Source organism: Nerophis lumbriciformis, linkage group LG05 (assembly GCF_033978685.3).
Source record: "Nerophis lumbriciformis linkage group LG05, RoL_Nlum_v2.1, whole genome shotgun sequence".
Classification (NCBI taxonomy): Eukaryota; Metazoa; Chordata; class Actinopteri; order Syngnathiformes; family Syngnathidae; genus Nerophis; species Nerophis lumbriciformis.
In genome coordinates this window covers 10,927,501-10,952,096 of record NC_084552.2, presented here as the reverse complement: position 1 = coordinate 10,952,096, position 24,596 = coordinate 10,927,501, and the positions used below count along the sequence as shown (strand labels likewise).

Here is a 24,596-nt window from a genome sequence, read left to right as displayed (position 1 = left end):
ATAATTCTAGACTTTTTACGTACTTATTTTTTTTTACATATTTAACTTTCTTCTGGGACTATATGGTAAAGAAGTAAGATTCTCCAGTATTCATTTCTGTGATGGTTATGGGAAGCACACATAATGTAGATGTACATTTACCGTATTTGTTTGTCCTTCTGTTGCTAGGCAGAAGAAGCTGGAGAAGGCCATGGATGATGAGGGCTTACCAGATGATGAGGTAAAGTCGTCATTTTCCACTATAAGTCAGGAGTGTCCAAACGATTTCACTTGGCCCTTGCGGCGATATCAAATTAACACTGGAGCTGGCCCGTAACACCTCATTCATCGCTAATTCTCATACTTGCCAACCCTCCCGGGAGACTCCCAATTTCACTGCCCCTCCCAATAATAGTCACGTCTGCTTTTCATCCAGTCCGAGTGCTGGCCCAGTCACATAATATGTGCGGCTTCTGCACACACACACAAGTGAATGCAAACGCAAAATTAATCAACAGCGATACAGGTTACACTGAGGGTGCCCGTATAAACAACTTTTACACTGTTAGAAATATACGCCACACTGAACCCACACCAAACAAGAATGACAAACACATTTCGGAAGAACATCCGCACCGTAACACAACATAAACACAACAGAACAAATACCCAGAACCCTTTGCAGCACTAACTCTTCCGGGACACTACAAGGTGTGTGTGTGTGTTTTGTTCTGTTGTGTTACGGTGTGGATGTTCTCCCAAAATGTGTTTGTCATTCTTGTTTAGTGTGGGTTCACACAGTGTGGCGTATATTTCTAACAGTGTAAAAGTTGTTTTTACGGGCACCCTCAGTGTAACCTGTATCGCTGTTGATTAAGTAGGCCTTGCATTCACATGTTTGTGCATACAGACACCGCACATATTTTGTGATCGGGCCGGCACGTTGTTAGAATGGATGAAAAGCAGACGTGATGACAGCTCGTAGTCGACGTTAAAGGCAGTGCCTTTAAGGCACACCCCCAAGACTGTGGTCCCGGCGGACTACGAGATATAATGACTGATAAACACCTTCGTTCGATAATGAAGGTTGCCTCAGCTCAAAGCCTGAGCCCCGACATTAATGAACTAGCATCCAAGAAAAGATGGCAGGTATCTGGCTTGGGCACATCAGATTAGATCAGTGTGTTGCAAACTGAGCAGTTTAAAGTCCTGAATGGTTGTTTTATTCAATGTGATTTTATTTTCAAATTTATTAGACTGTGGAAAAAGTTAATGTTGATATTTACCTCAGGAGGCTGCAAATAGAAAAGAGGCATTCAATTTTTATTTAAATTGTATTTGATATGCCATTGATATTTTTAAATTATTATTATTATTATTATTTGAAACTTGATTTTGCATGTCACTATAAAGTTATATAAGCCTTGCTTGTTCAATATTTAATGCAAAACTTGTTTGGGTCCCTATTAAAAGGTTCATTTGTTCAACCTTGGCCCGCGGCTTTGTTCAGTTTTACATTTTGGCCCACTCTGTATTTGAGTTTGACACCCCTGATTTAAAGGATGCATTTTGATCAGGGATGCAGCGAATTGAAAAATGTTATCCGGAACCGAAAATAAGGGAACCAAAGCTGAAAACCGAACGAAAAAAATTATTATGCTAATTATTATTACCATTATTATAATTATTTATGGCTAGGACTGTACATAATCAAACTAAAGTCAAGGCATTGCAATTGTACAAATTAATATTTATCCTTCAAAGAATAAATCGATCATAGTTATTTATTTACCACTAGTGTTTTTTTCAATATAAAATAGATAATATATTTTGTATGAATAATAATGATGGATAGGCCAAAAAAGGAAATGGGGCCAAGTCAAAACAGAAGCATGTAGTGGGTTGTTCCACTGCAGCGAAACTAGACGGTTATTGGATCAATACTTGGCTTGGTCCCGCCCATCGGACGCTCAGCGTATCTGGGGGTCTATGGACTGTGGGCTGGCCTGGATGCTGGGCTTCCGCATGATGATTGGATGATCCGTCTGAGGCTGAGCCCTTTTTTGATTGACCGCAAAATGGCTGCAAATCTAGCATCTTTTTTCTGGTCGGGAGGATTAATTAGATTTTTTTTTTTTTTTTTTTTTTTTTGCGGGTGGCAGTTAAACCAATTCGGAAATATATATACATAGTTAAATGTTGTTACCCACATACGAAAAACGAGCAGGCACCTGCAGCATATGCCACAACAGAAGAAAAAAAAAGAAAAGAGATGGACACTTTTACGGAGCGGAGAAGGGACGCCTCGCCGGGGTCCGGGACCGAGGCCCCTTCCCCCGAGAGGGCCCCACCGGGAGCCGTAGCTGAGGCGATCCGCGAGAAGGGCCCGACGCACGTCCAGGGTCACTACTGCGCCCACCGCACCGACACCCCGCCTCGTCCGCTTTCGCCGCGGCCGGCGTCACGCGCAGCAGGTAAGCAGCTTACCTGCCCGCCACCCCCGTGGCGGGGGCTCGTAACATGGGTCACTCCGCGCGCTCCGCCCGCGCAGCTTACCTGCTTGCCACCCCTGTTGCCGGGGGCGCGTAACAGGGGTCACTCCGCGCGCAGTGCGCTCACGAAAGGGGTGGGGCTCACCCTGGTTGATATAGAGAGCAGGACGGTGGCCATGGAAGTCGGAACCCGCTAAGGAGTGTGTAACAACCCACCTGCCGAATCAACTAGCCCTGAAAATGGATGGCGCTGGAGCGTGGGCCCATACCTGGCCGTCGCCGGCAGCGAGATGCGCTTGGAGGTGCGCTCAGCGCGGCTCCCATATGATTGCGCACTGGTGTGCGTCTGGGTCGTGACAGCGTGGCACGCGAATGTCTGTGCATTGGATCAGTCTCCTTTCTTTAACAGGCAAAAGCTTTATAACCTCACCATACCTGCCAACTTTTAAATCAGAAAAACCTAGTAGCCAGGGTCCAAGGGCCGCAGGCCCCGGTAGGTCCAGGACAAAGTCCTGGTGGAGGGTTCAGGGCTTCGCCCCCCGACGCAAAATGATTATTAGCATTCAGACAGGTTAAAATGTTGCTAAAACCATCACTTTTCTATCAGTCACAGTGACTTTTCAAAACAAAAATATTACAGCAAAAATCATATGGGTTGATTGACATGTTTATTCTGTAAGCTAACTTCAATAGTCTGAAATTATTTTGACAGTTAATGCCAGTTATCCTGTCAACCTTTCACAAGACTTCAATTTGTTAATTGAAAGTATAAATAGTATAAACACTTTTAACAGTATGTCGTGCTGTGAAATACAGCCGACAGGATTGCGCATGCATGGTGCAGGAGAACAAAGGACTTCTTTCATTTAAGGTTTGTGATAAACCATCAAACTCATTCGTTAAAAGGACTCTATAGTAATATAAAGCGAATTTTTCTGGACATTATCATGCAAGAAAAGTTTATTTTTGGGATCGCGATCACCGCGTAATGATTTTTAAAGGTTGCATTACATTATTAACTGTCCCATGTGATCAGCCAGTGCGATTGGAAGTCCATGCTCAATTATTGCCTCCGTAAATAAAACTTCGGCATTTATCACATCCAAAGAATCTGTTTGGGCGACGAAAAACGTTGAAAGTTTTCCACTTGTATCGCTAGCAACGGCATTAGACTTGTGTTTTTTTGTCCCAACGTGGTCTTTTACATCGCTAATTCCTCCGTGTCCGATCGAAAAATCTTGTCTGCACAAGGTGCAATTCGCGTAGTTTTCACCCTTTTTTTTAATTTTTATTAATATTAGATATATAACAACGGGCGGATGGCGGGCGGGTGCAGTTCTGATCAAACGTTACATCGGGTGGATGGCGGATGGTTGACGACTTTCTGACGCGGTTGCGGATGAAATAAATTGCCTATCCGCGCATCTCTAGTAAACGGTAAATACAAACCCCGTTTCCATGTGAGTTGGGAAATTGTGTTAGATGTAAATATAAACGGAATACAATGATTTGCAAATCATTTTCAACCCATATTCAGTTGAATATGCTACAAAGACAACATATTTGATGTTCAAACTGATAAACATTTTTTTTTTTGCAAATAATCATTAACTTTAGAATTTGATGCCAGAAACACATGACAAAGAAGTTAGGAAAGGTGGCAATAAATACTAATAAAGTTGAGGAATGATCATCAAAGACTTATTTGGAACATCCCACAGGTGAACAGGCAAATTGGGAACAGGTGGGTGTCATGATTGGGTATAAATGTAGATTCCATGAAATGCTCAGTCATTCACAAACAAGGATGAGGCGAGGGTCACCACTTTGCCAACAAATGCGTGAGCAAATTGTTGAACAGTTTAAGAAAAACCTTTCTCAACCAGCTATTGCAAGGAATTTAGGGATTTCACCATCTACGGTCCGTAATATCATCAAAGGGGTCAGAGAATCTGGAGAAATCACTGCACGTAAGCAGCTAAGCCCGTGACCTTCGATCCGTCAGGCTGTACTGCATCAACAAGCGACATCAGTGTGTAAAGGATATCACCACATGGGCTCAGGAACACTTCAGAAAACCACTGTCACTAAATACAGTTTGTCGCTACATCTGTAAGTGCAAGTTAAAGCTCTACTATGCAAAGCGAAAGCCATTTATCAACAACATCCAGAAACGCCGCCGGCTTCTCTGGACCCGAGATCATCTAAGATGGACTGATACAAAGTGGAAAAGTGTTCTGTGGTCTGACCAGCCCACATTTCAAATTGTTTTTGGAAATATTCGACATCGTGTCATCCGGACCAAAGGGGAAGTGAACCATCCAGACTGTTATCAACGTAAAGTTCAAAAGCCAGCATCTGTGTTGGTATGGGGGTGTATTAGTGCCCAAGACATGGGTAACTTACACATCTGTGAAGGCACCATTAATGCTGAAAGGTACATACAGGTTTTGGAACTACATATGTTGCCATCTAAGCGCCGTCTTTTTCATGGACGCCCCTGCTTATTTCAGCAAGACAATGCCAAGCCACATTCAGCACGTGTTACAACAGCGTGGCTTTGTAAAAAAAGAGTGTGGGTACTTTCCTGGCCCGCCTGCAGTCCAGACCTGTCTCCCATCGAAAATGTGTGGCGCATTATGAAGCGTGAAATACAACAGCGGAGACCCCGCACTGTTGAACGACTGAAGCTCTACATAAAACAAGAATGGGAAAGAATTCCACTTTCAAAGCTTCAACAATTAGTTTCCTCAGTTCCCAATTGTTTATTGAGTGTTGTTAAAAGGAAAAGCCATGTAACACAGTGGTGAACATGCCCTTTCCCAACTACTTTGGCACGTGTTGCAGCCATGAAATTCTAAGTTAATTATTATTTGCAAAAAAAAAATTATGTTTATGAGTTTAAACATCAAATATCTTGTCTTTGTAGTGCATTCAATTGAATATGGGTTGAAAAGGATTTGCAAATCATTGTATTCCGTTTATATTTACATCCAACACAATTTCCCAACTCATATGGAAACGGGGTTTGTAAAAAGAGAATACAATTACTTGCAAATCCTTTTCAACCTGTATTCAATTGAATAGACTGCAAAGACAAGATATTTAACGTTCGAACTGGAAAACTTTATTTTTTGCAAATATTAGCTCATTTGGAATTTGATGCCTGCAACATGTTTTTAAAAAGCTGGCACAAGTCGCAAAAAAGACTGATAAAGTTGAGGAATGCTCATCAAACTAAGGCTGAAACGACGCGTCGACGTAGTCAACGTCATCGGTTACGTAAATACGTCGACGCCGTTTTTGTGTGTCGACGCGTCGCATATTTACGTCACACTACCGTCATGGCGGAGCACAAAGCAGATGATGCGAGCGAGGGAAAAAAAGCACGCCAAAAGTCGTCAAAAGTGTGGGAGTATTTCAATAAACGGCCTAATGTTGTAGCGGCGAACAGCTGTCTCGTCAGCTGACGCGCAAGCTCACAACCGTGGCTGCTAAGCAACCAGCCAAACCCTACTTAATAAAATTATATTTTATCTCAGAGCACATCCGCATCCCTATTCACCTAGGCAACCCCAGGAAATGTATATAATTCGGCATTATTTCGGCCAGTCGGCTTATATGATCAGAGCCGATCAGTTTACGTTCACGCGCTGGTATAACGCGGCGTGCTTCCGTCTCATCTGCTGGTGCGCGAGCCCGGTAATTAGACATCTTTGTCAAATCAAGGAGTACAAAAGACGCCAGCGCAGAGTGGAAAAAGGTTTAGTTCATTACAGATAACCCAGAGTTGTGCCAAAAGTGTACCAAACCCAAAAGCTGAACGGACAGCCGGTGAGATTTAATATTTCTCTTTGTGGGTGTGGCGCAGGTGAGATTGGGGGGGGGGGGGTTGTGTGCATGTAGCGTGCTTAGTCTGGAGGCTAAATACACACGGTGTTTTGTGTAACTGTTGTTTAGTAAGGAAGTGTTGATATTCTTTGCTTAGTTTGATAAATGTTGGAGCAGTTTGCTTCATCAGGAGGGTGAAGTCGCTCAACTTCAAGTGTTGGATTTAACTGTGTTGGATCATTGGCTGCTGGTGAGGGCATAGAAAAAGGGGCATTTTTCTACCAGTAGACAGCGTTTAAGATTGAGTGTTTCACTGCTAAATTAATAATATATTTATATTGAATACGGATTTTAAATATGTATCTAAATAGGTAGTTACTGGTTAGGTATTTATGTATTTGCATATTGGGTTTTCTGTTGTATTTATCTATTGTGTTTCTGGGTTTAAATGTATGTTATATGTATCTTGGTGCATTTATGTTGAGACAATTTATTTAAAATCTGTTTTAACTTAAAGGGAAAAGATGTGTCCATTTTCTTGCACTTGTTTAATGGTTAAGAGTTTGATAGCCTAATTAATAATTGTAAATTATGGGATTGATAATTGATTGACAGCATGTTAATCTTGTGGTGTTTTGTCCTTAAAGGTTTTTCACCTACTAAAAAAGCTAAAGGCTACTAAAGAAGCTAAAGGCTACTAAAGGCTACTAAAGACAGCTAATGACAGCTAAAGAAACTAAAGTCTACTAAAGTCTACTAACACTGCTAAAGACTGCTAAAAAGACTAAAGAAGAAAAAAGAAGCTGTTTCTTCGTTGGAAAAACTGTTGCACACTAAAGGAAAATAAAAGGAAAAGGTAACTACGGTCTGGTCTTTTGAGTGAAATCCAGAAGCCACATTCAGCATTGGTACATCCCTTCAAGTGTAGGATAAGCACAGCAAAAAAAGCAAAACACTTGGCAGTTGTTGTATGCACAGTGTCGAGCGGAAATGGCCTATCATAGCAGCACAACAGCTATGAACGAACATTTGAAAAGAAAACACCCGACAGCGTTCTTGCCATCACCATCAACTAGTCAATCGTCCGCGTGAGTATACGTTGTCATCATTACACAAAAACATGAATGTGTCATTTGTATCTGCGTTGTAAATTCATAAACTAAAACACTGTTTCGCTCTGAGAGGCGCGTTTGGCGTGCCTGTTCAGTGTTTACAAAGACGCGCTCCTCTTTAACGCTAATGTTAATTAGTTGTGCAAAAACCTTTTACAACATTAACAGTTACATATACTATGTACAAACGAACAATTAACTTTCACTTTAATCATACTATCATTGTTGTGTTATTAAGCAAAATAAGCAATACTTTTACTTTTGTTGAAATGTTTACACTGTTGCTACAGAATATTTCGTTTTGCACTTTTTTGTATTGGATGTTTATCTTTATTTTTGCACATTTTAAAGCAAAATAAGAAATACTTTTACTTTAGAAATGCTTATACTATTGCAGAATATTAAGATTTGCACTGGATGTTTACTTTTATATTTGCACATTAAAAAGCAAATAAGCTACTTTTAATTGTGTTAAATGTTAAAAGTTTTAAATGTTTACATTGTTACAGAATATTTTGTCATGTTGTTGTCAATGTTGACTGAGTGGCCATACTTTTTTTTTGTAAATAAAAGTCATGCCTTTTGAAATAACTGGCCTACATTTATTTTTTCATCTTCATTTTAAATAAAAAAATAATCGGTAAAAGGAAAAATAATCTATAGATTAATCGAAAAAATAATCTATACATTAACCGATTAATCGAAAAAAATAATCTATAGATTAATCGATAGAAAAATAATCGTTAGCTGCAGCCTTACATGAAACACTTATTTGGAACAACCCACAGGTGAACAGGCTAATTGGGAACAGGTGGGTGCCATGATTGGGTATAAAAATAGCTTCCATGAAATGCTCAGTCATTCACAAAAAGTATCGAAGTACATTTTGGTACCGGTACCAAAATATTGGTATCGAGATAACTCTACTTCCTCTACATGATTCTGATGTCGTTTCCTCTCAACTTGGCAGAAAGTAATGCGCCGTTCGCAGCACGCTCGCAAGGAGACGGAGTTCTTGAGGCTGAAGAGGACGCGGCTGGGCTTGGATGACTTTGAATCTCTTAAAGTCATCGGGCGCGGTGCTTTTGGAGAAGTGCGTTCCGTTTTTTTATGTACTGCGACGCTGCGTGTGTCGCGCTCTTTGACTATTCAGTTCATCCCCCACAGGTGCGTTTGGTGCAGAAAAAGGACACCGGGCACATTTACGCCATGAAGATTTTAAGAAAAGCTGACATGCTGGAAAAAGAGCAGGTGTGTTTCCATATACGCTGCTCCACACTTCCTGTCACATGATAACATTTTCCATCCACACGCAGGTCGCACACATCAGGGCAGAAAGGGATATTCTGGTGGAAGCAGACGGCGCCTGGGTCGTTAAGATGTTTTACAGCTTCCAGGACAAGAGGAACCTCTACCTCATCATGGAATTTCTACCTGGAGGTGTGCAACAATCCTTGATAATATTGCAATATGACTAATGTAATCAATACAGTGGGAACTCGATTCACAAACTTTATTGGTTCTTGAACATGGTGCGTACATACAAAAGTTTGTATAGTGAATAAGAAACAATGTAAATATGAGTAATGGGTTCCAGCCTCGACAAACGTCCATGTTTTAGTGAAGGTTATCAAGTGATATACACAGGGTTTCTCTTAGACTGCCAAGATACCTGTAACGGTGGTATCAAATAATCAATAATAATAATCAAATGATTTGCATCATTTCCTATAATGATCCATCATATTTCTTTAAAAAGACTCAAAAATGCATAGTCGTGGTCAAAAGTGTACATACTAGAGATGCGCGGATAGGCAATTATTTCATCCGCAACCGCATCACAAAAGTCGTCATCCATCTGCCATCCACCCGAACCAACATTTTATCAAAACCACACCCGCCCGCCACCCGCCCGTTGTTATATATCTAATATAGACGATGCAAGCATATTAGTGAGGTTATAAAGCTTTTGCCTGTTAAAGGAGACTGATCCAATGTAGCAGAGACATTCAATGCGTGCCACGCATTAATATCTCTTGGCCACGCATTAGTGGCTAAGAGATATGCGTGATAATATTATTTATCATTATTATAGTATTATTGTCATTTCCATTAAGAAAGTGTTGACTATTGTTGCCAATGCCCTCAGATCAGGAGTGCGTTCCTCACACTTTGTGTGCGCAGTTGCAGCAAGCAGAACGAGGCTTTTAAAAAGTTAAAAAAATGTTTTAGAAAGAGTAGGCCTATATTTTCGTTAGGTAAAATTTTTTTTCTGAATTTATTTCAATGAATATTAACTTGTTATAATGCTCAAATAGGGACGAGGGCGGGTGCACAGTGAAACAGTGATCAATTTCGCGACAAAGATGAACCTTTATTGATTGATCTGCAGCCATGACAAAATATCAGACAATCTCCATTGTCAACGACAAGCAGGAAAATAAAGATAAACACATAGCCTATGTTGTAGGCATAGGCATAGGCTCATATGTTTTTAAGTTGAAATAAAACAATAAATAAAAAATGTGCCTCATAAGCCTTAGGCTGTCAATCACGCGCACAAACTTAAATTATACAATAACATATGTATGTCATCTCTATTTAAACAAAAATAAATTAAATAAATAATACTAATAAATTACCGGTACCTGCAACTTATTGGCCAAGGCAAATAGCTGAAGGGGGGAAATCAAACCCATCAGACTGCACTTTATCATCAAACTTGAATTATAATGAAAATAGACGGTCGCGACAAACAAAGCAGGCTAAATAGCCTTACATTGTCGCCAATCGGAGATGCGCTTCACTTGAAAGCGAGGCCAAATAATTATTCACACATAGTAGTATATCTCGAATAGAAAAAAAACACAATAAACAACGCAATTGCCTTAATTCCTTTTCATTGTAGTGCGCCCAAACAACACGTAACCATCAAAATTATTTAGCTGACCGAACTCAATATAGGTTAGACATGGGCTTATTTGGTATAGCCTATAGGTAACGTAGACTAATTCGTTTAACATATCCAACCGTATGTGTACTTACTTTTTTTTTTGTTAGCACTATGCAGGAATAAAATGGCATCTACAGTGCCAGGATTCATGCGAGAGCGACTGGCCTCTAAAATGCGCCCTGCTGCGCTGAAGGAGCGCTCACTTGCGCCACTTGTTGCTGGGACGCGGTGCCTGATGAATAATTGACTGTTTCAAAGAGTGCTGCTCGTTTTTCGTATGTGGGTAACAACATTTAACTATGTATGTATATTTCCGAATTGGTTCAACCGCCAACCGCCCGCATCTATTTAAAATCTATTTTTACCCGCCCGACCCGCGGTTTATCCGCGGACTCCGCGGTTGTGTCCGCAAACCGCGCATCTCTAGTACATACACTTGTAAAGAACATAATGTCATGGCTGTCTTGAGTTTCCAATCATTTTTACAACTCTTAGTTTTTTGTGATGTAGTGATTGGAGCACACACTTGTTAGTCACATGAAAGTGGTTGGTTTTTGGCATCTTATTTGTCCAGCTTCTGTACTCCTTTGTATACACTTTACAAGAAATACATTGTCGGCAAACTCCGTAGCTTGCTAGCTTGTGCACGCCAGCTTTCTGAGACTCTTATTTTGTTAGCGCAACTGTGCAGTCGGTCTTTGGAGTTTTGATGACAGGTACGGCGCCAGAGTCTGTTGAAATAAAGTGTTTCTCATCTTCCAGTCGGTAATTTTAATGAGCTGACAGCAGCCAGCGTCATCTCAGAAGACCCTCGGGTGCCGTGAATGTCAATCAAGTGACGAAAGTGACGTCATAGTGAAGATTTATGATCGCTCATTTTTAGGACTATTTTTTTAATGCCTGGCTGGTGATCGACTGACACACCCTCCGCGATCGACCGGTAGCTCGCGATCGACGTAATGAGCACCCCTGGTCTATTCTATGCGCCTTATAATGCGGTGCGCCTTATATATGAACAACGTTTTAAAATAGGCCATCCATTGAAGGTGCGCCTTATAATCCGGTGCGCCTTATAGTACGGAAAATACAGTACTCAATATTTGCGTACACAGTTTGGTTCTTTTATGGATTTATTATTTGAGTTTGAGTTTATTTCGAACATGCAAGCATACAACATGATACATCACAATTTCTTATGGGTCTCATAATAAATTAATTGGTTCTTTTATGGATTTATTATGGGTCTCATAATAAATTCATAGAAGAACCAAACTTCATGAATGTTTTTTGTGACCAACAAGTATGTGCTCCAATCACTCTATCACAAAAAAATAAGAGTTGTAGAAATGATTGGAAACTCAAGACAGCCATGACATGATGTTCTTTACAAGTGTATGTACACTTTTGACCCAACTGTACATTTAAAAAAAAATCTGTTATTATTAATTAGTAGAGATGTCCGATGATATCGGCCTGCCGATATTATCGGCCGATAAATGCTTTAAACTGTAATATCGGAAATTATCGGTATCTTTTAAAAAAAAATCTGTATCGTTTTTTTTAAATTTTAATTTAAAAAAAAAAAATTAAATCAACATAAAAAACACAAGATACACTTACAATTAGTGCACCAACCCAAAAGGGTTGTTTCTTTCTGTTATTAATATTCTGGTTCCTACATTATATATCAATATATATCAATACAGTCTGCAAGGGATACAGTCCGTAAGCATACATGATTGTGCGTGCTGCTGGTCCACTAATAGTACTAACCTTTAACACTTCATTTTACTAATTTTCATTAATTACTAGTTTCTATGTAACTGTTTTTATATTGTTTTACTTTCTTTTTTTATTCAAGAAAATGTTTTAAATTTATTTATCTTATTTTATTGTATGAATTTTTTTAAAAAGGACCTTATCTTCACCATACCTGGTTGTCCAAATTAGGCATAATAATGTGTTAATTCCATGACTGTATATATCGGTATTGGTTGATATCAATTAAGAGTTGGGCAATATCGGATATCGGCAAAAAGCCATTATCGGACATCCCTATTAATTAGTATTAACATCCATCCATCCATCCATTTTCTTCCGCTTATTCGAGGTCGGGTCGCGGGGGCAGCAGCCTAAGCAGGGAAGCCCAGACTTCCCTCTCCCCAGCCACTTCGTCCAGCTCCTCCCAGGTGATCCTGAGGCGTTCCCAGGCCAGCCGGGAGACATAGTCTTCCCAACGTGTCCTGGGTCTTCCCCATGGTCTCCTACCGGTTGGATGTGCCCTAAACACCTCCCTAGGGAGGCGTTCGAGTGGCATCCTGACCAGATGCCCGATCCACCAGATCTGGCTCCTCTCCATGTGAAGGAGCAGCGGCTTTACTTTGAGCTCCTCCCGGATGGCAGAGCTTCTCACCCTATCTCTAAGGGAGAGACCCGCCACCCGGCGGAGGAAACTCATTTGGGCCGCTTGTACCCGTGATCTTGTCCTTTCGGTCATAACCCAAAGCTCATGACCATAGGTGAGGATGGGAACGTAGATCGACCGGTAAATTGAGAGCTTTGCCTTCCGGCTCAGCTCCTTCTTCACCACAACGGATCGATACAGCGTCCGCATTACTGAAGACGCCGCCTGTCGATCTCACGATCCACTCTTCCCTCACTCGTGAACAAGACTCCGAGGTACTTGAACTCCTCCACTTGGGGCAGGGTCTCCTCCCCAACCCGGAGATGACATTCCACCCTTTTACGGGCGAGAACCATGGAGGTGCTGATTCTCATCACAGTCGCTTAACACTCGGCTGCGAACCGATCCAGCGAGAGCTGAAGATCCTGGCCAGATGAAGCTATCAGGACCACATCCTCTGCAAAAAGCAGAGACCTAATCCTGCAGCCACCAAACCGGATTATCTGCTCTTCCAACACGCGCACACACACATAGAAATCACTATGGCTCCCCCACAAACGATCAAAAATCCTTAACTTTAACAATCATATTGCTACAATAATAAAGATTTGAAAAAGTAAAATGCACACACTTTAACAACGGCAGAGAACTGATGAGAAAGGAGCAGACAGAGAGAGGGAAAAGGAACCGGGCCGCTTTGGAAGGAGAGAAGAGATAGTGATATATTTCTGTTTTGGCATCTTTTCCCAGAAAAGACCACCTTCGTCGCAATTAAAACTTGACGTGGTTACTTACTGTGTTGTGCTGTGGTCATGCTTGTGAGTGCTATGCTATGAATGTACTCCTCGCAAATACCCTATTTTTCGGAGTATAAGTCGCTCCGGAGTATGAGTCGCACCGGCCGAAAATGCATAATAAAGAAGGGAAAAAACATAGAAGTCGCATTTTTGGGGGAAATTCATTTGATAAAAGCCAACACCAAGAATAGACATTTGAAAGGCAATTTAAAATAAATAAAGAATAGTGAACAACAGGCTGAATAAGTGTATGTTATATGAGGCATAAATAACCAACTGGTATGTTAACGTAACATATTATGGTGAGAGTCATTCAAATAACTACAAACCCCGTTTCCATATGAGTTGAGAAATTGTGTTAGATGTAAATATAAACGGAATACAATGATTTGCAAATCCTTTTCAACCCATATTCAATTGAATGCACGACAAAGACAACATATTTGATGTTCAAACTCATAAACTTTTTTTTTTGCAAATAATAATGGACTTAGAATTTTATGGCTGCAACACGTGCCAAAGTAGTTGGGAAAGGGCATGTTCACCACTGTGTTACATCACTTTTTAATTTAACAACACTCAATAAACGATTGGGAACTGAGGAAACTAATTGTTGAAGCTTTGAAAGTGGAATTCTTTCCCATTCTTGTGTTATGTAGAGCTTCAGTCGTTCAACAGTCCGGGGTCTCCGCTGTCGTATTTTACGCTTCATAATGCGCCAAACATTTTCGATGGGAGACAGGTCTGGACTGCAGGCGGGCCAGGAAAGTACCCGCACTCTTTTTTTACGAAGCCACGCTGTTATAACACGTGCTGAATGTGGCTTGGCATTGTCTTGCTGAAAAAGACAGTGCTTAGATGGCAACATATGTTGTTCCAAAACCTGTATGTACCTTTCAGCATTAATGGTGCCTTCACAGATGTGTAAATTACCCATGCCTTGGGCACTAATGCACCCCCATACCATCACAGATGCTGGCTTTTGAACTTTGCGTCGATAACAGTCTGGATGGTTCACTTCCCCTTTGGTCCGGATGACACGAAGTCGAATATTACCAAAAACAATTTGAAATGTGGACTCGTCAGACCACAGAACACTTTTCGACTTCGCATGAGTCCATCTTAGATGATCTTAGGCCCAGAGAAGCCGGCGGCGTTTCTGGGTGTTGTTGATAAATGGCTTTCGCTTTGCATAGTAGAGCTTTAACTTGTACTTACAGATGTAGTGACCAACTGTAGTTAGTGACAGTGGTTTTCTGAAGTGTTCCTGAGCCCATGTGGTGATATCCTTTAGAGATTGATGTTGGTTTTTGATACAGTGCCGTCTGAGGGATCGAAGGTCATGGTCATTCAATGTTGGTTTCCGGCCATGCCGCTTACCGGTACTTGGAGTGATTTCTCCAGATTCTCTGAACCTTTTGATGATATTATGGACCGTAGATGTTGAAATCCCTAAATTTCTTGCAATTGCACTTTGAGAAACGTTGTTCTTAAACCTTTCCCAACTTCTTTGTCACGTGTTGCTGGCATCAAATTCTAAAGTTAATGATTATTTGCAACAAAAAAAAATGTTTGAGTTTGAACATCAAATATGTTGTCTTTGTAGCATATTCAACTGAATATGGGTTGAAAATGATTTGCAAATCATTGTATTCCGTCTAACACATTTTCCCAACTCATATGGAAACGGGGTTTGTATAACACATAGAACATGCTATACGTTTACCAAATAATCTGTCACTCCTAATCGCTAAAACCTCTGAAATCTTATACGTCTAGTCTCTTACGTGAATGAGCTAAATAATATTATTTGATATTTTACGGTAATGTGTTAATAATTTCACACGTAAGTCGCTCCTGAGTATAAGTCGCACCCCCGGCCAAACTATGAAAAAAACTGCGACTTATAGTGCAAAAAATACGGTAGTCTTTTTATTAGCTCCACAGCGGTTCACTCCTTATTGCCATGCTGGCCTGTTTAGTTTTTGGGCATACTTGCCAACCCTCCCGAATTTTCCGGGAGACTCCCGAAATTCAGCGCCTCTCCCGAAAACCTCCCGGGACAAATATTCTCCCGAAAATCTCCCGATTTTCAGCCGGTGATGCGGACCTGAGTGAGGACAGCCTTTTTTCACGTCTGCTTTCCCACGATATAAACAGCGTGCCTGCCCAATCACGTTATTCCATAGGAGGCGTCCGGCATACCGCCGATGAGCATGGTGCAGATGGAGAAGATCTTCTCGGCGTCCGTGTTGGCGCACACGTTGCCAAAGCCGACGTTGGTCAGGCTGCTGAGGGTGAAGTAGAGGGCGGCGATGTACGAGCTGCGCACCGACGAGCCGTCGACCGTGTTGTTGACGTAGGGCATCTCTAGGCGTTTGCCCAGCTCATGGAGGCATCCTTGGGGAAGAGACGGGAGGACAACAGGGTGACAAGAACTAAATCATCCAGACTAGAGATAAATTCTATTATTATGTTTATCTTACCTAAAAATAAAAATATTTATTAATTCAAAAACTAAATACATTTTTACTATATTTTGCTAAAAACATCAAAATTAATTGTATTTTTATTTTTTCTGACTCCTTATTACATCCAGCCATAGAATTATACATTAAAATAAACATTTGAAATAATTAATTTAAAATGACCATATTTAATTATTAAAATAATTGCTTGTTTATCAACAACTTTAGCATTTTTTTCATTACATTTTGAAGCTCTCAGAAGCCAAGTTATGTTATATTCCTTAATATTTATTTATCCAAGTTTGAAGTATCAATTATCTAAACACAGTTTTGTTTGCATATTTTCAGGATGTAGATATATATATATATATATATATATATATATATATATATATATATATATATATATATATATATATATATATATATATGAAATACTTGACTTGGTGAATTCTAGCTGTAAATATACTCCTCCCCTCTTAACCACGCCCCTCACCACCCCACATACTTGCCAACCTTGAGACCTCCGATTTTGGGGGGTGGGGGCGTGGTCGGGGGTGGGGCGGGGCGGGCCGTGGTTGGGGCGGGGGGTGTGGTTGGGGGCGTGGTTACGAGGGGAGGAGTATATTTACAGATAGAATTCACCAACTCGAGTATTTCATATATATATATATATATATATATATATATATATATATATATGTATGAAATACTTGAATTTCAGTGAATTCTAGCTATATATCATACCTGCCAACTACTCCGGTTTTCCCGTAATTAGTACGGTTTTCATCAACCTATTCCGGGTTACGGTTGCAGTGATAAAAAATACGGTTTTTCATTAATTAAAAAAAATAATTTTTTTTAAAGTTTTATTCACGAAATCGCGTAACAACAATGACAATCGACACTGCTTCCCATAACTTCCTATCGAGCCATTCCGAATGCCATGCGCGAGGCTATTTATAGCACCGCTGCCAAGCACGAGGCACCAGTTGCCATTGTTTCCAAACGAGCGAACGATCATGGAATCAGCCGAAGAAAAATCGCAAACGAGTCTTAAACCGAAAAGAAAACTGCAGTCATTCCGTGAAGAATATTCAAAAGCCTATCCGGGAATAATTATCCGTTCCAAAAAGGGTGAAAACTACGCGAATTGCACCTTGTGCAGACAAGATTTTTCGATCGGACACGGAGGAATTAGCGATGTAAAAGACCACGTTGGGACAAAAAAACACAAGTCTAATGCCGTTGCTAGCGATACAAGTGCATTAATTCTTCTTCAATTCTTTTGAAAGGCTTACAGAAAACTGCAATTGAATTGTAGTTCCATGCTAATGATGCTATTGAATTACATTTTAATGAAGTAAACTTATCATAAAGTTACCATATCATTTTTGCAGTATGATCAATCTGATAGAATAAATTTGGATTTTAGCCACAAAAAGGTAATGACACCAATGTTATCTATTGGAATTGTTTAGTACTGTTATACTGTTAAAAGTGTTTATACTATTTATGCTTTCAAGTCCAAGTTGAAGAAATCTTGTTAAATGTTGACAGCATAACTACCAAAATACAGAAGTATGTCCTTAATATTTTTGCAGTGCTATTTCTGTTGAAAAGTTAAAATGATTACATTAGAGATGTGATGTGCCACTTTTCAAGTGTCTGATGGCTTAAATTAATTTTCATTAATTTTTCAAATTTTGAATTCTTTTGAAAGGCTTACAAAAAAACTACATTTGAATTGTAATTCCATGCTATTGACAGGACTATTAATTTTAATGAAGTTAGCTTACCATGTTTACAGTATGATCATTGTGATAGAAATGTGAATTTTAGGCACAGAATATTTTTTACAATTGAACAAGGCAGTAGATTATACAAGCTTGGACAGAAAGTTAATAATGACACCAATTTTTTTTTAATGGAATTGTTTAGTACTGTTTTACCATTTGTTTACTGTAAAAATTGTTTATACTGTTTGTACTTTCAATTAACAAATTGAAGTCTTGTGAAAGGTTGACAGGATAACTGGCATTAACTGTCAAAATAATTTCAAACTATTGAAGTTAGCTTACAGAATAAACATGTCAATCAACCCATATGATTTTTGCTGTAATATTTTTGTTTTGAAAAGTCACTGTGACTGATAGAAAAGTGATGGTTTTAGCAACATTTTAACCTGTCTGAATGCTAATAATCATTTTGCGTCGGGGGGCGAAGGAACCCCCCACCAGGACTTTGTCCTGGACCTACCGGGGCCTGCGGCCCCTGGACCCTGGCTACTAGGTTTTTCTGATTTCAAAAGTTGGCAGGTATGATATATATATATATATATATATATAATATATATATATATATATATATATATATATATATATATATATATATATATATATATATATATATTTTATTATATATATAAATAAAATAAATACTTGAATTGCAGTGTTCATTTATTTACACATATACACACACATAACACTCATCTACTCATTGTTGTACTTGAAAGTACAATGCAATACAATTCCGGGGCAATGGCACCTATCAAATACACAGTAATGAAAACACAGTTGTTCTACTAACTGTACTGTGTGTTATGAGAATAGAGTATGTGTGTGTGTGGCCCTTTAATAGGTGACAGCATGTGAGGTGAGTGATGTCAGTGAGTGTGTGGGCGAGAGAAGAGAGGGAGCGGGGTAGCGTGAGTGCGGGGAGGGACTAGTTGGTTTTGTGTTGGATTGGCTGTGTGCAAGCAATCAATAAAGCAAGATTTGCAACTAATCGCTGGACTCATCATTCACCCTAAAGTCGTCCGCTGTGGAGACCCACTGCCGGGTAAGGTAAAGGGTGTTGCCCCGATCATACATCGGCCCTGGAGAAGTGTCTCCCCTGCGCTCTTCGACTACGGTCTCGTTCTTCTGCTTCGTCTCCTTGTGTGCGCACACTGGACTCAGGTCCGCATGGAGCTGGAGGGGGCGTGGCCTCCAGCGCCGGCTGAATTCCGGGAGATTTTCGGGAGAAAATTTCTTCCGGGAGGTTTTCGGGAGAGGCGCTGAATTTCGGGAGTCTCCCGGAAAATCCGGGAGGATTGGCAAGTATGCCACCCCACCTCCCGAAATCGGAGGTCTCAAGGTTGGCAAGTATGTTTTTGGGACTCTTACTAAGCTAGCAAAATAGGCAAAACTTGTCAAAAGGCGGGAAAAACTAAGAAAAGGCACACATGCTGGAGTGTTGAGACGTGACTCCGCCTCCCCAACAATGTTTCGTCCTGCTTTCATCCACAGAGACTTGGTTCACACAAAGACGCACATTCGGCTCGATCTAAAAGTTCGTAGATTAAAAAAAAAAAAGTTTGCACATAGAGGGGCTGGTGAATCGAGGTTCCACTGTATTGACACGGGATGGTCAATTTTGTGCCGCTAGGTGACATGATGACCCTGCTGATGAAGAAGGACACCCTGTCAGAAGAAGCCACCCAGTTCTACATAGCAGAGACGGTCCTGGCCATTGACTCCATCCACCAGCTGGGCTTCATCCACCGAGACATCAAACCGGACAACCTGCTGCTCGACTCCCGGGTGACATTGCACACAAACCAGACAAGACTCACCTTTTGTTATTTATATTGGTGTCGTCACTGCAATCTTATCTACAATCAGACAATGTTGTTCTTCCACAAGTTTGCACGGCTGGATGAAAACTATGCGCTGACTCCAATGTTTTATTTGCTCCTCAGGGCCATGTGAAGCTGTCTGACTTTGGTCTCTGTACCGGACTGAAGAAAGCTCACCGCACGGAATTTTACAGAAACTTGACACACAACCCACCGAGTGACTTTTGTTAGTATAACTCCTCAGGGTTTCCTCTACATGTAATTGATCGTGGCGGCCCACCACAGCAAAATAAAAGCCGCCACAGCTTAAAAGAGAGGGTTGTTTATTTTTACGTGAAAACAAATGAAAGTAATATAATTAGGGATGTCCGATAATGCCTTTTTGCCGATATCCAATATTCCGATATTGTCCAACTCTTTAATTACCGATACCGATATCAACCGATACCGATATATACAGTCGTGGAATTAACACATTATTATGCCTAATTTGGACAAACAGGTATGGTGAAGATAAAGTCCTTTTTTAAAAAATTAATAAAATAAAATAAATAAATTAAAAACATTTTCTTGAATAAAAAAGAAAGTAAAACAATATAAAAACAGTTACATAAAAACTAGTAATCAATGAAAATGAGTAAAATTAACTGTTAAAGGCCTACTGAAATGCGATTTTCTTATTTAAACGGGGATAGCAGGTCCATTCTGTGTCATACGTGATCATTTTGCGATATTGCCATATTTTTGCTGAAAGGATTTAGTAGAGAACATCGACGATAAAGTTCGCAACTTTTGGTCGCTGATAAAAAGCCTTGCCTGCACCGGAAGTAGCAAACGAGTAGCGTGACGTCACAGGTTGTGGAGCTCCTCACATCCGCACATTGTTTACAATCATGGCCACCAGCAGGGAGAGCGATTCGGACCGAGAAAGCGACAATTTCCCCATTAATTTGAGCGAGGATGAAAGGAAAGTGAGAGTGACGGACTAGAGGGCAGTGGGAGCGATTTAGATAGGGAAGATGCTGTGAGAGGCAGGTGAGACCTGATATTCAGCTGGGAATGACAAAAACAGTAAATAAATACAAGACATATATATACTCTATTAGCCACAACACAACCAGGCTTATATTTAATATGCCACAAATTAATCCCGCATAACAAACACCTCCCCCCTCCCGTCCATATAACCCGCCAATACAACTCAAACACCTGCACAACACACTCAAGCCCACAGCCCAAAGTACCGTTGACCTCCCCAAAGCTCATACAGCACATATATTTCCCCAAAGTCCCCAAAGTTACGTACGTAACATGCACATAGCGGCACGCACGTACGGGCAAGCGATCAAATGTTTGGAAGCCGCAGCTGCATGCGTACTCACGGTACCGCGTCTGCGCATCCAACTCAAAGTCCTCCTGGTCAGAGTCTCTGTTGTCCCAGTCCTCCACAGGCCAATGGTAAAGCTTGACTGTCATCTTCCGGGAATGTATACAATGAAACACCGGCTGTGTTTGTGTTGCTGCAGTCGGCCGCAATCCACCGCTTCCCACCTACAGCTTTCTTCTTTGCTGTCTCCATTGTTCGTTGAACAAACTGCAAAAGATTCACCAACACAGATGTCCAGAATACTGTGGAATTTTGCGATGAAAACAGACGACTTAATAGCTGGCCACCATGCTGTCCCAAAATGTCCTCTACAATCCGTGACGTCACGCGCTGACGTCATCATACCGAGACGTTTTCAGCAGGATATTTCGCGCGAAATTTAAAATTGCACTTTAGTAAAATAACCCGGTCGTATTGGCATGTGTTGCAATGTTAAGATTTCATCATTGATATATAAACTATCAGACTGCGTGGTCGGTAGTAGTGGGTTTCAGTAGGCCTTTAATTTTTACATGAAAACAAATGAAAGTAATATGATTAGGGATGTCCGGTAATGGCTTTTTGCCGATATCCGATATTACGATATTGTCCAACTCTTTAATTACCGATACCGATATCAACCGATACCGATATATAGTCGTGGAATTAGCACATTATTATGCCTAATTTGGACAACCAGGTATGGTGAAGATAAAGTCCTTTTTTTTTTTAATTAATAAAATAAGATAAATAAATTAAAAACATTTTCTTGAATAAAAAAGAAAGTAAAACAATATAAAAACAGTTACATAGAAACTAGTAATTAATGAAAATGAGTAAAATTAACTGTTAAAGGTTAGTACTATTAGTGGACCAGCAGCACGCACAATCATGTGTGCTTACGGACTGTATCCCTTGCAGACTGTATTGATATATATTGATATATAATGTAGGAACCAGAATATTAATAACAGAAAGAAACAACCCTTTTGTGTGAATGGGGGAGGAAGGTTTTTTGGGTTGGTGCACTAATTATAAGTGTATCTTGTGTTTTTTATGTTGATTTCATTAAAAAAAACAAAAAAAACCAATACCGATAATAAAAAAAAACGATACCGATATTTTCCGATATTACATTTTAAAGCATTTATCGTGCCGATATTATCGGACAGAGTTTTAACTTGCACTTACAGATGTAGCGACCAACTGTAGTTACTGACAGTGGCTTTCTGAAGTGTTCCTGAGCCCATGTGGTGATATCCTTTACACACTGATGTCGCTTGTTGATGCAGTACAGCCTGAGGGATCGAAGGTCACGGGCTTAGCCGCTTACGTGCAGTGATTTCTCCAGATTCTCTGAACCTTTTGATGATATTACGGACTGTAGATGGTGAAATCCCTAAATTCCTTGCAATAGCTGCTTGAAAAAGGTTTTTCTTAAACTGTTCAACAATTTGCCCACACATTTGTTGACAAAGTGGTGACCCTCGCCCCATCCTTGTTTGTGAATGACTGAGCATTTCATGGAAGCTGCTTTTATACCCAATCATGGCACCCACCTGTTCCCAATTAGCCTGTTCACCTGTGGGATGTTCCAAATAAGTGTTTGATGAGCATTCCTCAACTTTATCAGTATTTATTGCCACCTTTCCCAACTTCTTTGTCAAGTGTTGCTGGCATCAAATTCTAAAGTTAATGATTATTTGCAAAATATTTTTTTTTATCAGTTTGAACATCAAATATGTTGTCTTTGTAGCAAATTCAACTGAATGTGGGTTGAAAAGGATTTTCAAATCATTGCATTCTGTTTATATTTACATCTAACACAATTTCCCAACTCATATGGAAACGGGGTTTGTACAATAAGCAGCAATAATTGACAAAAAGACCAAAACAATTTAATATAAAGAAAAAATATATGCTAAAACTAAATAATCATAACATAGATTTGTTTTTAAACGTGTGCATAACACGTTGTTGGCCTTTATAAAGCAAATATATGCATCATTGTAGATTATGACAATTATGTCATATTGACCGAGCCCCCACCCACTTGTGATGGCATGCTATTGCTAAAGGCAGTTTGAAGACAAACACCTCATTTTCTCCTTTTGTTTTTCTGCAGCTTTTCAAAACATGAACTCCAAGCGGAAAGCAGAAACCTGGAAGAAGAATCGGAGACAGCTGGTACAATTTTTTTTATTTATTTCTTTGTTATCAGTCGATTCAGAAATGTTTGTCCATCGATCCATCCATTTTCTACCGCTTGTCTTGTGTCGATCAAAATAATGTACTTAGCGGACGTCTTGGGGATAGGTTGATTGGCAACACTAATTTGGCCCTAGTGTGTGAATGTGAGCGTGAATGTTGTCTGTCTATCTGTGTTGGCCCTGTGATGAGGTGGCGACTTGTCCAGGGTGTAACCCGCCTTCCGCCCGAATGCAGCTGAGATAGGCTCCAGCACGCCCCGCCACCCCAAAAGGGACAAGCGGTAGAAAAAGATAGATGGATGATGTCTGAGGCTTCAGCCCCCTCTGCTGGTCGTGGATAACAATACAAAAGCTTTGAGTCACTGTTTAACCCTTTAAAGCCTGAACCACTAAATACATGTACAATTCCAATTATTTGAAGCTGGAGATTTTATTGGTCCTTCTGAACAAATCAATTAAAAAAAAAAAAAAAAAAAAAAAAAAGTTCATGTATGATTTTTAATTTGTATCATATTTGACACGGCCGATCACAAAACAATAATTTTATGGTATTTTTTTTTATGACAAACCAAAACAAATATCTATCATGTTATTTACAAACATAAAAATAACATTTGTCATCAGAGCACTTAAATTCACCTAAAAAAAAATTAAATAAAAAATGTTTTAATCATTTTTCATAGCATCTTCAATTGTGTAATTTTTTGGCATCTAAAAATACCGTACAAGTCAACATCACTATGTATTTTTTTTTAATGTGATACATTTTTTTCTCACAACAATCAGAAAGCTATAATTTATTATCACAACACACACCGGGTGATCACCACAAAATAGTACAGTAAATATGTATATTTTACCTCTAAATATACCATATTGTGTAATGTAAACTTATTTGTTAATTCAAAACATCTAAAGACTGGATGTTGCTCCATGCTATCTATAATTATAAAGTGCCAATCGACTCATTTTGAGTTACATTACCTTTTATACCTGTTGTTTCAAATTTGATACACACATTTTCAACACAGATTTACTACAAATTATATTATGAAATATTAAGTAATTTCACATAGCATCAGCAGATTGCCTGTGCATCAGTAAAAATAATTATATATATTTTCTTAGCTTATCCCTTTTGTTTCTTTGTGGCAATATTGCAGGATCTCTGGACAGCCCTCTAATAAGTCATTTACTGCCCTCATGTGGATAATATGTTTAATGCATGCATTTGATGTGATACTGCAGGCTTTTTAAGGGCACAAATATTACACTGATGATGTAGAGGGCTCAAACACTTATGTATCACTGATGATACATTTGGCAATATAGGGTTTTCAAACAAAATTATGGTTTCTGTACAGT

General features: G+C 39.8%; 1 protein-coding gene across 1 annotated transcript in view; it reads left to right on the top strand.

The window, feature by feature from the left end:
• Positions 1-24,596, top strand: part of LOC133606893 (serine/threonine-protein kinase 38-like) — a 63,437-nt gene that overhangs the window by 25,633 nt on the left and 13,208 nt on the right. The window contains exons 3-9 of the mRNA XM_061961290.2: positions 169-220; positions 8,385-8,507; positions 8,582-8,665; positions 8,731-8,854; positions 19,466-19,620; positions 19,779-19,881; positions 23,147-23,208. Coding sequence (XP_061817274.1) covers positions 169-220; positions 8,385-8,507; positions 8,582-8,665; positions 8,731-8,854; positions 19,466-19,620; positions 19,779-19,881; positions 23,147-23,208 — 703 coding nt within the window. The remainder of the gene's footprint in view (positions 1-168; positions 221-8,384; positions 8,508-8,581; positions 8,666-8,730; positions 8,855-19,465; positions 19,621-19,778; positions 19,882-23,146; positions 23,209-24,596) is intronic.